The sequence below is a fragment of the Melitaea cinxia genome, chromosome 18 (genome assembly GCF_905220565.1).
Source record: "Melitaea cinxia chromosome 18, ilMelCinx1.1, whole genome shotgun sequence".
Classification (NCBI taxonomy): Eukaryota; Metazoa; Arthropoda; class Insecta; order Lepidoptera; family Nymphalidae; genus Melitaea; species Melitaea cinxia.
Window position 1 is genome coordinate 11714570 of NC_059411.1, and position 13231 is coordinate 11727800.

The window sequence follows — 13231 nt, forward strand, 5'->3', positions numbered from 1 at the left end:
TTCAAGATTTTTTGAAGAAAGGGATATTTTTCTTTTGACTCACTATCAATCAATCGTTTTTTTATCTTTGTGTTACATTTAACTTTTATTGTTAGTTTTTCCTTAGTTCTTTTGACAGTTTTTGATAAAATAAGAGTTTCCTTTTTGTCTGCACATTTTAAAAGTATTACTTTCCTCGTATGTTTAATATTTTTATTTGTTTTCCCCATTTTGATTTTAAATGTTTGAAATAAATAATAGCTGAGAACATAAAACGTAACTTCTTCGTTTTGATTAAATAATACCCACATAAAAAAAAAGTTGTTAACTGCATCGCAGTACAATAAATCATAATCACGTAAATTTCGTACACAATAACGTTACGGTTAAAATTTATATTTTATACTTCTATATTTTTTTACGTTCAATTTTTACTTTTTTTGAACAATCAATGAATAAATCGTTATTTAATAATTATCAGGCACATAAATTTTAGTAAAAAACTAAATAAAATCAGATTATTTTTATGTTTGACATTCAAAACTTTTTGACCTTTTGCTTTTGAAGATAATACGTTTGGAAATTGGTAATAATGGTTTTGAAGGAAATAATATAAAAAAAAAAAACGTTATTAAGCTAAAAACAATTCGCTTAATGTTGATAAAAAAATGAACAGACACAAACTACAAAGACCGTTTAATGAAACTAATGTAATGTTAAAGTATACGGAACGAGGTCTGATTGTATTTCGCGAATTCAGCAAGTATTCAGACTCCAGTAGTTATTATGAAACCTATTTATTCATCAAAGTATAATATAAATTTTGTTTTTATTATGTACTTATGTTTCATTTTGAATAATTTTGATGACATTTCTTATGATTTTACTTTTGAATAGCATTTATAGTTTAATCATCTGAACTTATAAAAACCAAACAGATATCTTTAAAGTATTATATTATCTAGTAATTAATTGAAGTGTTAACCGATTTTTTTTTTCAACAAAACAGAAATATCGTTTTTCACTAGTATATTTTTTATATAAAAATAAATATTGGTCGGATAGAAAAAACCCAAGTTGGATTTCAAAAAGTTGTATTTAAAAACTGAGACGGATCGGTTTAGTTATTTTCCAACAAGGTTGTTCAGTGTTCACCGACTTTGGAGACAGATTTTTGAGAAAAACGCGTTTAATGTTTTAAAAGCTCCAGCTCCTAATAACTCGATTTGGTGTTGTCTATGGACCATTCTTCCTCTCCGCGTGCACTCACGTGCTCTGTAGTCCGAACTCCGAAATGTACACGCTGTTTATCCTCTCTTTAGGCATATTGTATGCATATAATAATATAATGATCCTGTAAGTTGGTTAAATATACTATCAGTTATAAATATAGCTATTAAAAGTAGTTGTCAAACCGGCTAAATTATTTTGAGAGATTTTTCATATCAGTCGGTTGTAGCTCTCGTTTTTGTTCTGGGTTAAACGAACTACACCATTTTCTAATAAGTTCTCATTACTGAGATCTGTATAAATCGGAAGGATAGCCTTATTGATATCTTGTAAATGTATCAATGATGGATAGTCAGATCTGAAATTGGTTAATTCGTTGGCAGCTGCTGCCCACTGCTAAGTTCACCATGACTCTGATCTGATCGTCGATAATAATAATGTATGGACTACATAGCATTAAAAACATAAACGAGTTTTTAACTCTATTCCTTTGCTTAATTGTTTAGTACTCAAATACTACATTGTAACATTTATTACTCAATTTGTGAGGAGGTGTGCTGTGTGGCTACGGCACTAAAGAATTTAGCCACCCCCTCTCTTCCCGTGGGTGTCGTAAGAGGCGACTAAGGGATAACACAGTTCCACTACTACCTTGGAGCTTAAAAAGCCGACCGATGGCGGGATAACCATCCAACTGCTGGCTTTGAAATACACAGGCCGAAGACGGGCAGCAGCGTCTTCGGTGCGACAAAGCCAGTACTGCGGTCACCAACCCGCCTGCCCAGCGTAGTGACTATGGGCAAAACACATGAGTTCACGTTATTTTTGGCGTAAACTTGTGGAGGCCTATGTCCAGCAGTGGACTGTATAGGCTGTAATGATTGTGAGGAGGAAAATGTAGATATATCTTGCAGATATAAAAAAAAATGTTATTTTGTCACTTTGCGATTTTGATCACATTTTAAGAGAACATTTATAACTGATAGATAAAATTAATGGGACAGCGTGGAAAAGGAAAATCTAAAAAAGCTAAGAAAGCGCAGACGGTGCGGCCTTTACTTACAGACACGATATATTATCACCGTACTAGTTTAAAATTTTCTAATATGTAACATATCCGTACTGCACAAAAAAAAAAAAACGATTTTTATAAAATTCTTACTGTACGTAAGTAAGTTTAACACGTTAAAAATATTTTAATTTTTTAAAATTTTATTAGTAAATGGTGGTTCAACTCCTAACATAATTTTTACTGTCCCGATTTCTAGTTTCTACTACAGTTTTAATTACAAATTAGAAAATTTTACTAGTAGAAAAAAAAGCACTTCTCGTACTTTTCAGTTTGTGAGAATAAAGCACAGCTTCCTTGGAGGCACGCAATTTTAAACTCAGTAATGAACTTTTATGTTTATTTTTCAATTGGTCTTGCATTTAAGCGTTTCACATTAAATTCTAAATAGCGAACCAACCGGATAGTATAATATTGAAGGCTATAGCAACTTATTCGGCTATAAAACAAGACTCAAAATTTTTAAAATATAAATCTAAATCTGCTTTCGTAATTTATTTTGCGGAGCACGTTTTAAGGGCGTTTCTAATTTAGGATAAATTTGTATCTTTACTCACTTACGGTCTTACTTATAAAAATCTCGCTAAGCAATACTTAGCCACCGCTTAGTTAAACCGCTCTTAAGCTACAAATCCATGTTTAACTTTTGTTTACTTATAAACGTTGATTAGCTGTTACTTAGTTCAGAAACAAACAAAGAATGATAATTTTTTTTTTCTAACAAACACACGCAAGTAAGTAGATCAAACGTCACAATATAACAGCTGATTTATGTGAAATCCGCCATCTTGCCGCTTAGCAGGAGTTAAACTATGCCTCGGCAGTGTTTAAATTTGACGGCTATTTAAACACTACTTAACGACTTCTTAACGCTAAATAGTGTTTATAAGTGAGGTTTTTGCTAATCCGTTGCTAAGCAATTGATTAAAAATTAAGAAACGTTTATAAGTAAGACCGTTATTGTATAATAAAATAAATACCTAGTTAGTTAGAAATTTAAAGCTAATAAGTTATTTAAGTGTAGGTACCTACCTATATATATACCTCGTAAGATCCTCATAACGTTGTGAGACCCGACGAACATAATATATTATGTTGCACAGGTGCAAATCACATTTCTGTTAGGATACGAGAAAATTATATTACTACAACTGATCCCGTTACGTTTGAAAAATGGTCCTGTGACCGACAGACGTCATTGTAAAAAAAGGTAATAACAGTCCTTAGGGGCTAATAATACAAAGTCTTATCCTATGTAGTCCTAAGACTATTCTTTTTAAATTGTTTGTAAAATTTCGTCATGTTAGACTGTCGCACAGCTAGCATTTTATAACATAAAAATAATTTAAATAATGACGTTCATCTCATCGTACGACCAAAATAATGTTTCACTACGGAAAGTGAAAGTCAACGCCTGTCTACCACGTAGATTGCGAATTGTTCAAAACTTTAAAACATTCGGTTGCTTTGTTCCGCGTGTTACACGTGTGTGGGTTTTTTTTTTTATCTGTTATTATTTTATTATTTTAATCGCTAACTGTGTGCAAAGTATGTTATATTCGTTATTAATATATATGTATTTATGTTTTGTTGTACGTGTATGTGTAGTGTTTCATTTATTTGGAATTAGTTCGCGTATGGTTACATATTTTTTTGTATTTTTATGTATTTGTGTGTTTACAATATGTGTGGATTTATAACTGAAATTACCGACATGTAGCGTGTGCACAACTTGTAGTTACGACTTAACTAGACGAGTAGACGTTAAATAACAAACAGTCAATATATTATTTTGTAAATTTATTATGCTTTTAATATATATTTTTTTATTTATCTATTCCGTAGCATAATAAGAAGTACTTTTTTTAATTATTATTTTGTCTTTTTGTTTTTAAAAATCAAACACGAAATATTTATTACACATTTCATCATTTCCGCTCTAACGTCTAGATGGTTTTTTCAATCTGAAATTTTGAATCAAATAGCGTGGGATATAAACAATGAAAAAATATTTAAATAATGTTACTATTATTTTGTCTTTTTGTTTTTAAAAATCAAACACGAAATATTTATTACACATTTCATCATTTCCGCTCTAACGTCTAGCTGGTTTTTTCGATATAAAATTTTGAATCAAATAGCGTGGGATTTAAATAATGAAAAAATATTTAAATAATGTAACTATATGTACTGTAATATAGATGTATAGATAGAAGTTATTGTGTGTTATGACACCGAGTAAGGAATTATTTGTACCGGCTTATGTATTGAAAAGAAAATTTCTGCAATGCATTTAAAAAAAAATCACGCTACGACTCATGCATGTACAAAGAATAAGAGGGAACTTAATGCCAATGTTTTTGGCCACAGCCAGCTCATAAACATATTCAAATCTGTCCGGTGTATGAATACTGTCGGTCTCAGTTTTTGTCACCTGATAGCGGTCACCTCATAGTAGGGAATATATCCGACACCTGTAGAGAGAATAAACGTGAAGTTTAAGCTTCAAGCTTTCTACATGGAGATAAAGCCTATCCCCAGTAGTGCAACGTTAGAGTTTTAATATGTCGATCAATGATATGAACCCACAAAGCAGTTGATGGAATCGAACCCACGCCACGTAACGCCACGCCATTAAAAAAATTAGTTATTACAAAAAAAAAAAACGAGTATACTTTAGACCACACGACTGAAGTAAATCTTCTTTAGCTTCACCTAACTTATATCTCCCTCTTAACTTCCGTTCGCTTCGCCCGATCACAATTTTCGTAGCACTCGAATCATGCATTCACCAGCTTACTCCATAAGTCAAGCGTTCCGTAAAGAAGTTTTACTTCAGTAATATAAATAATTGTTATTAATTAATAATTTTGTCAACAGCCGAAATCAGTTCAGACGACGCAAGCCAAGCAAACCGCACCCGCTCCAACACCCACGAATGATGCAGCTAAGCTAAACGAACAAATAACCAAGCAGGGTGATACTGTTCGCTCCCTGAAAGCTGCTAAAGCTGATAAAGCTAAGGTCGATGAAGCTGTTAAGACACTATTGGATCTGAAGGCTCAGTATAAATCTGCTACTGGTCAGGTTCGTATATCTTTACATTTTAATTTATTTATCAAACCTGAGGAGGCGAGGAGTGTTCGATTTTGGTTCGATCTCCTGTTATGTTAAATAAACAATGTCGCATGTAAGCAGTTCATAAAAAGTTGTCTATTCCTAATATTCCTTGCTAGTAAGGATCTGTTATGTTCAAAGTCTATAATTTCTTTTAATTGATCACGATTTGAAAGGAAAAGGACCGAAATATTGACCTTAAATCATAACATGAATTATTGCTTTATCTAATTGTTGTTTAGTTCAAAATAAATTGCAAGACTTTCACCGAATTAAGCTTGAATCGTGATCAGTTCTGTATCTATGTTTCATAAACTTATGTACGTTTAGTAGCACTATTTTTAGATTTTTTTTTCAACAGCTTGTCTAAGAAACTTCAGATATTTATTCCTTAATATAATCTTTTTTACGTTGACCTTATGAGTGCTAGTTGTATAGACGACATTAATCTCTTTTAAATTTACATAACCAAGGCCAAGAACGGCATTCTAGACTGTTTCGATATCTGTAGAATTTTGGACTGCGCTCTAACACTTTCGATGTACATATCTCTGTAGAGTTTCTTCTTTAAGTTTTTTAAAACAGTTGCGCGTAATTATGGACACGTGAATATGAAAAGCCAACTGAATTTTCTAATTTTACATAAAAGGGATAAATTGCTAGTTTTTTTTTTCCGGGACAGTCAGGAAGACAGGATGTCTTTTTATTAGACTTATAAAATATAACATGATTTTTCACAAGCAACAAAAAATGCATTTAGCCTTTCCTTTCCAAACTCTTTAATAAAGAAAAATAACTTGTTTAAAGGATTGGAAACCAGGCGCGGCTCCAACTGCATATGCTGCTCCCAAAGAGGACGTGTCTTCTCTTAACAACGAGATAACCAAACAAGGTGACTTAGTCCGTTCCCTGAAGGCTGCTAAAGCTGAAAAAGCAAAGGTAGATGAAGCGGTCAAACAATTATTGGATTTAAAAGCCAAGTACAAGACAGCGACTGGTCAAGTAAGTTTATTTATTAATTTTAATTACTATAATATTTATTAATTTAAATATATTGGCTGTGTGGCTACGGCATTAAAGAATATAGCCACCCCATCTCTTCCCGTGAGTATCGTAAGAGGCGACTAAGGGATAACACAGTTCCACTACCACCTTGGAATTTATAAAGCCGACCGATGGCGGGATAACCATCCAACAGCTGGCTTTTAAATACACATGCCGAAGACGGGCAGCAGCGTCTTAAGTGCGACAAAGTCAGCCCTGCGGTCACCAACCCACCTGCCCTGCGTGGTGACTATGAGCAACAGACATGAGTTTACTCCATTTTTGGCGCGAACTTGTGGAGGCCTATGTCCAGCAGTGGACTGCCATAGGCTGAAATGATGATGAAATTCTATGAAATTACTTTAAAAAGTCTATATCTATATGTTACTATTTTAAATTAGTAACTATTCAGTTTTTTTATACAAAGTTTTGAATTTCTTTTAACACTAAGCAATCCTTCTTTATCTTTTGTAAGTACTTTGTAATATTTTCCAATAAGTTTTGACCATCAAAAATGTTTTTGATTTCGGGTTCGAATCCGTTCAAGAGCAAGGGTGTCGTCATTTTGTTGTATTTATGTTTGAAATGTATGCTTTTAGACTCCCGACAAAATCCTCTTGGGAACTATTAAACGCGCATGATTTATTTATTGGATTCGACAACATAATTATAAATATTGTAACATTGAAACTTCGTAATTATTTCTATTCAAAGTATAGGTTACGTTATTTTTCCTTAAAGGATTGGAAACCAGGAGCAACCGCGCCTGTTTCAACACCATCTACTAACAACGCAGATTCTCTAAACCAAGAGATCACAAAACAGGGTGACTTGGTTCGCTCCCTCAAGTCTAGCAAAGCTGAGAAGGCTAAGGTTGATGAAGCGGTCAAAATATTGTTGGAATTGAAAGCTAAATATAAGACGGCTACTGGGCAGGTAAGGTTTAACTTCATTTTGTAAATTTAGATAGAAATTCTCTATGCATTAAATAAATAAATTTTGAATATATGAGTTACTGAGATTAGGCTTCTTAAACCAAGAAACAAATACTTTGATATTTTAGGAGTAATAAAAAGAAATATGTATTATATTAGGGATTTGTTGACTAGGCTGAATTTTTTTTAATAGAGGTAAAAAATTGGAATAATTTTTTTCAAACCAACAGACATAAAAACTATCTTCTACATGTATTATACATATATAATAAATAAATAAAGAAACGTTTCACACTGACCGGACCCTAGTGGAATTTTTTCCTGTTTCGGGGATCTGGAAACACACACAGTACACAAGCACAAACGCTCAGGTCACGACAAACATCTATGTATTTTGTGTATCATGTCGTGAGCGAGGATCGAACCCGCGACCGCCAGCACAACAGCCTGTGACAAGACTATAACATCGTATTCATATTTTAGGACTGGAAACCAGGATCAACTCCCGCACCAAAAACATCCTCTGACAGTTCAGCGTTAGACACAGAGATTTCGAAGCAAGGTGACTTGGTCCGATCTCTCAAAGCCGCTAAGTCTGACAAAGCAAAAATCGACGAAGCGGTTAAGACTCTACTTGATTTGAAGGCCAAGTACAAGGCTGCTACAGGACAGGTGATTATTATACATTATTAAATGAGCTTTGTGTCAAACAAGTCTTAACTTATCTTGTATTTGAATTAAATGTTCTTGGCAACTTTGGGATATTTATTAACATGTTCGACGATGGTCATTTTGACTACCTAGAATGTTGGCACTTGGCACTATAAAATTATTTGTAAGAACAATAAAAATGGAAATTTATTATTATTATTATAAGTTTTTTATTGTGTAGGAATTTATCATATTTTATCATAGGTGTTTTATGTGATAGAATATTATTATTGTTAATAAATATTAGTGTTGATAACTGTGAGAATTAAAAGTGTCATATAATCACACGGTTATAATAATAATATATAACTGCTTCTAATCTGTTAAACCTCTCTTAAGATTTATAATTCTGTGTAGACGTATATGTATTAAATACTAATTTTAATTAAAGTACGAAGCGTTAAATCTCTGATTATACAAATATTAAAATTTAATTTTTACAGCTGTTTAGATATTTAGTTAATTTCCAAATGTCGTAATTACTGTTGATTTTTTGTACATAGTAAATTGTATTAATATAATTGTATTTAATATTTAGTAAAAATACACATTTTTAATATTGTTCATAACTCTTGATGATCTTCAGTGTCTAAACGTATTTCTTGTTTTTAAATCTAACTTATAAGAAAAAAAAATCAATATGTTATTATAATATATTTTTAAGTTAAATTTCGCAATACTTATATACATTTTAATATTTTATTTATGAAATAAAATATTTTTAAAACATCTGAGAAATTTTCAAATAAAATAAATTATTTGAATTATGAAATAATTGTTGACTAATGTTATAGGATTGGAAACCACAGGCTCAAGAGCCAGTTGCCAACAGTGACGATTCTAAGGTGGCAGCTATCCTGTCACAGATCGCAGCTCAGGGCGATAAAGTGAGGAAACTCAAAGCTGAGAAGGCGGATAAAAGCTTGGTTGACGTTGAGGTTACCACAAAATTCATTATTTACTATAAGGAAGTAGGCTTTTTTAAGAGCATTTGTAATGCTACTTTATGTTCGTAATAGTGAGAATGGATAGGGTTTTGTTTCTTATAGAAATAAATATTTTGTAAACTTTTAAAATAGTAAAATATATATCCCACGACTTAGGGGTCATTCATGTATTACGTAAGCAGCATTTTAGTAATTTTTAACCCCCTCCTCCCACTTGTCAGCGAAAGTCTGCAAAACCCTATCCTTTCCCCCCTAAGCTTACGTAAACATTGGTATATATATTCTTAATCTATTCAAAAATAATAAATAGATATTGCTAATGTAACCACCACTTGACCCTCCCCCCCGGCCCCCCATGTCATCAAAAATAAGCAAAACTTAGACCCCCACCCCCCTTCAGTGTTTACGCAATACTTGAATAACCTTAAGAGACAAATAAACACTCTTACATTTGGGTTGAAATACCCATAATACCCAATAGTTTTATTTGTTTCTAAGGTAACTGTGCTGTGAAATTAGATATATAAATATAAATCGACCTAATAACTTCCGTACGAATAAGTGGTGATTCTTTTTTATTGTATTCGTTATTGTTACAACAATCAATCTATAGAAGTAAATTTAGAAAAAAGAAGTATAATCATAAAAAAAATCTGGCGATACGAAGTTCACCGGGCCAGCTAGTTTTAAAGTTTAAGCTAGTTTGTTAGTAGTTATAAATATCACTGAACTAGGCAGATTTTAATTCTATTTATCAAACTAGATGCGCCCCGCGGTTATACCATAGTATATCGCCTATAGTCCTCGATAAATGAGCTACCTAACTTAACACTGAAAGACCTTTTCAATTCGGACCAGTAGTTCCTGAGATTAGCGCTTTCATGCAAACAAACAAACAAACTCTTCAGCTTTACAATATTAGTATAGATATTAAAATCTTAGGAACAACTTTGTTCGTCAGTAATTACGGTAATTCGATTGAGAATTAAAATAAATATTGCTTGTACTTTTTGTTTTAGGTTAAAAATCTTTTGAACTTGAAAGCTCAGTACAAAGCTCTGACCGGCTCCGAGTGGACGCCCAAGACTGTTGCTCCGACGCAAGATTCTAACAAGAAAGCGGACCAGGTAAGTTTATATTAAGTAATTTTGTATTGAGTGAATAGTTATATTATTTATATACTAACACTAGCTAACCCCGCAAACGTTGTTTTACCAGATACACCATATATGTTATTAACCCCTTTTTCCCCCCCCCCCCTTATAACTTAGGCGTATGAAAAATAAATTTTAGCCGATTCTCAGACCTACCCGATATGTACACAAAATTTCATAAAAATCGGTCTAGCCATTTCGGACGAGTATTGTAATTAACATTATGACACGAGAATTTTATATATAAGAATGATAATCTTTTAAAATAAAAATATTTGTATGACTTTGGTTTCAAGTGAGTCTTGATTTCTGTTTTGACAAACTGAACGAAAGTTTCGATTTCGACTGCAACCCCTATTTTCGTCGGACACTATATTATATTTCTTATTAACATCTTAACTAGATTGACGTATCACAACAAAAAAAGATTCCCCCTTTTTGGATATTAGGATAGATAAAAAAAATGTTTGGAAATAGATAAAGATATTTCTTTTTGTCATTCAGAAAACAAGTACAGAAATGAACGGCAATGGGGATGAAATCGCAGCGGAAGTTACGAAGCAAGGTGACCTTGTAAGGGATCTTAAGGCTAAAAAAGCGGACAAGGTTTGTAAAAAAATATGTGTGTATTATATAAATATATTATTTTAGCAGAACACAGCACAAGCAGTACTACAGTAGGCTAAATTACTATTAAAAACCGTGTATTTTAATTGACGCAGAAAATACCCAAATGCTGACATAATATTAGGAACAGCTTAACTGAGGAAGTACCTCAACCTTACAGAAGATAACGCTTTCAAATGTACGTTCTTGTAATGAATAAGGTAATAAAGGTTCTGTTTGGTTAAATTAAAAATAAAATTTAGGTTGGGGTCAGGTTAGGGTCAGTAACACGCTTGGTATTGCAGGTGTCCATAGGCTCCGGTATTCCATTATGTAAATCGAAGATTATACTGAGGTAAAACATAGATATTAGCATTGTTAGCATTTACAACTGAGGTAGGGCACAGCAGGAATTTCCTGCTCATAATATGGAGCAGCCCGACTGGGGTAGTACCTCGACCTTACAGAAGATCACAGCAAAATAATACTGTTTTCAAGCAGTATTGTGTTCCTGTTGGTGAGTAAGGTGACCAGAGCTCCTGGGGGGGATTGGGGATTAGGTCGGCAACGCGCTTGCGATGCTTCTTGTGTTGCAGGTGTCTATAAGCTACGGTAATCGCTTACCATCAGATGAGCCGTACGCTTGTTTGCCGACCTAGTGACATAAAAAAAAAACCTGTGTCCCATCAAACTGCAAAAAGTTACACAAAGACTTTGATATTGACTTGACATCATTTACCATAAATGATATTAAAGAATTTAAGAATGTTACTTTATTAGTCGTGTACAATTATATTAATAATAAATCATTAAACAGGCAACAATAGACGCAGAAGTAAAGAAGCTTCTAGAACTAAAGGCCAAGTATCAAGCGGTGACGGGAAGCGCGTACGCTGCTCCCGCGCAGGTGCGAGACAAGAAGGAGAAGAAGGAGAAATCGAAGGAAGTTAAAAAGGAGAAGTCTAAGGAGCCTAAGGAACCGGTGAGATAATGTTTGGTGGAGTATATCCTCTCGCTAAATGCGCCCCTGCTTTTTGTATGCAAATTAATAACTTCGTGTGTTATAGCTCGATATAAATTACAAATTTTTTTTTGGTTTCGAGATAAGAGGTTAAGACAAACAAATTTTTAATTTTCATAATATAAACTTACGTAAGTGATAAGGTTTGGAGTCTTAATGCTAAATATTAATGCTGCGTCAGTTTAAAAGAACTTTGTTTTTTTTTTTAATAGTCACCAAAGCCAGCTAAGGAAGAGTCTTCGTCCGGTGTCAAGAAGGTCACTCGGCTAGGACTTGAAGCTAGCAAGGAAACTGACCTACCGGAGTGGTACTCACAGGTCATCACCAAATGTAAGGGAAATGTTTTATTTCTAATTATATTAGATTAACCATCTTTTAATGATTTTGCAAAAATTTTGGTAATACTTATTTAAGAGCCATTTCACAAAAATCGGTAACAATCCGCGAAATTGTAATATTTTGACGTCGTTAATCTCAGTGTTGGATGCAATAATGTAATTTATATTCTTGAAATATAATAGAGCAACCTTTGTTGTAGTCGATAGTCAGATCAGAATTTTGATTTATATTATGTGTATAAAATTATTAACCTTTTCATCAGCCTCCTCCCTGGTTAAACGGTCGTAATGTATACTTTGAAGTCCTACTTTTCAATAACCTCTACGTTGAAACCATTTTAAAAAAATACGTAATATGTGGAATATAATTTTATTGAATAATAGAACAGAGTTTTATTCCATTTGTATCTCTATTAATCGATAAAAAAAAATTAAAGTTACGAATATTTTCCAAATAAGTATAATTTTAAAAGCGATATTTTTCTTAGAAAACTAAGAAATTTTAACGAACTATCTTCATCAAAGTAAACTTACATCATTAAGGAATACAAAAAAAATAATTAAAAGATGTAATAATTTTTAATACATTTTATATTAAATAATAAAAAGATAGTATATATTACCACGCATCAAGCCCAGTAAATCAGTCGAGCGCTAGCGCTCTTAGAGTTAAGGTCCACGCCAAATTCTGCGCAGCCGTCTCTTTCGCTCACACGCGCCAAGCGCCTGTTGTTATAGCGGATAAAACGCATTTGATACTTTCATAATAAAATAAACATATTACGAAAATGACTGTAAAATAATATAATGATAATTTCTGTAAACAAATGTATAATTTAATTTTCTTTTCTCACATTATCAATACAAATAGGCATTTCTATCTGTTTGTCTTGTTATTTGTTAATTAATATGTTTGTCGGTGTCGATGTCATAAAATGCTATTTTATTCATATCGTAAATATTAGATTCATTCGTAAACTGAAAAACTAAATCAATTTAAAAAAAAATTGTTTCATAAAATTGATTTTTTATTTTTATTTTAAATTTATTGACTGTTGTTATATAACATACTTGAAATTT

At 32.5% G+C, this 13231-nt stretch overlaps 1 protein-coding gene and 1 long non-coding RNA gene across 2 annotated transcripts in view; one reads left to right on the top strand and one right to left on the bottom strand.

Annotated features, from left to right (window-relative positions):
* Nucleotides 1-13231, top strand: part of LOC123662048 (bifunctional glutamate/proline--tRNA ligase) — a 38180-nt gene that overhangs the window by 16558 nt on the left and 8391 nt on the right. The window contains exons 14-22 of the mRNA XM_045596938.1: nucleotides 5159-5365; nucleotides 6203-6397; nucleotides 7181-7375; nucleotides 7858-8046; nucleotides 8880-9023; nucleotides 10052-10159; nucleotides 10691-10792; nucleotides 11610-11774; nucleotides 12035-12143. Coding sequence (XP_045452894.1) covers nucleotides 5159-5365; nucleotides 6203-6397; nucleotides 7181-7375; nucleotides 7858-8046; nucleotides 8880-9023; nucleotides 10052-10159; nucleotides 10691-10792; nucleotides 11610-11774; nucleotides 12035-12143 — 1414 coding nt within the window. The remainder of the gene's footprint in view (nucleotides 1-5158; nucleotides 5366-6202; nucleotides 6398-7180; nucleotides 7376-7857; nucleotides 8047-8879; nucleotides 9024-10051; nucleotides 10160-10690; nucleotides 10793-11609; nucleotides 11775-12034; nucleotides 12144-13231) is intronic.
* Nucleotides 6158-6707, bottom strand: LOC123662051. Its single transcript, XR_006744438.1, has 2 exons — nucleotides 6674-6707; nucleotides 6158-6320 (listed from the first exon to the last, which is right to left on the bottom strand). It is a non-coding gene; the product is annotated as an uncharacterized LOC123662051 (long non-coding RNA).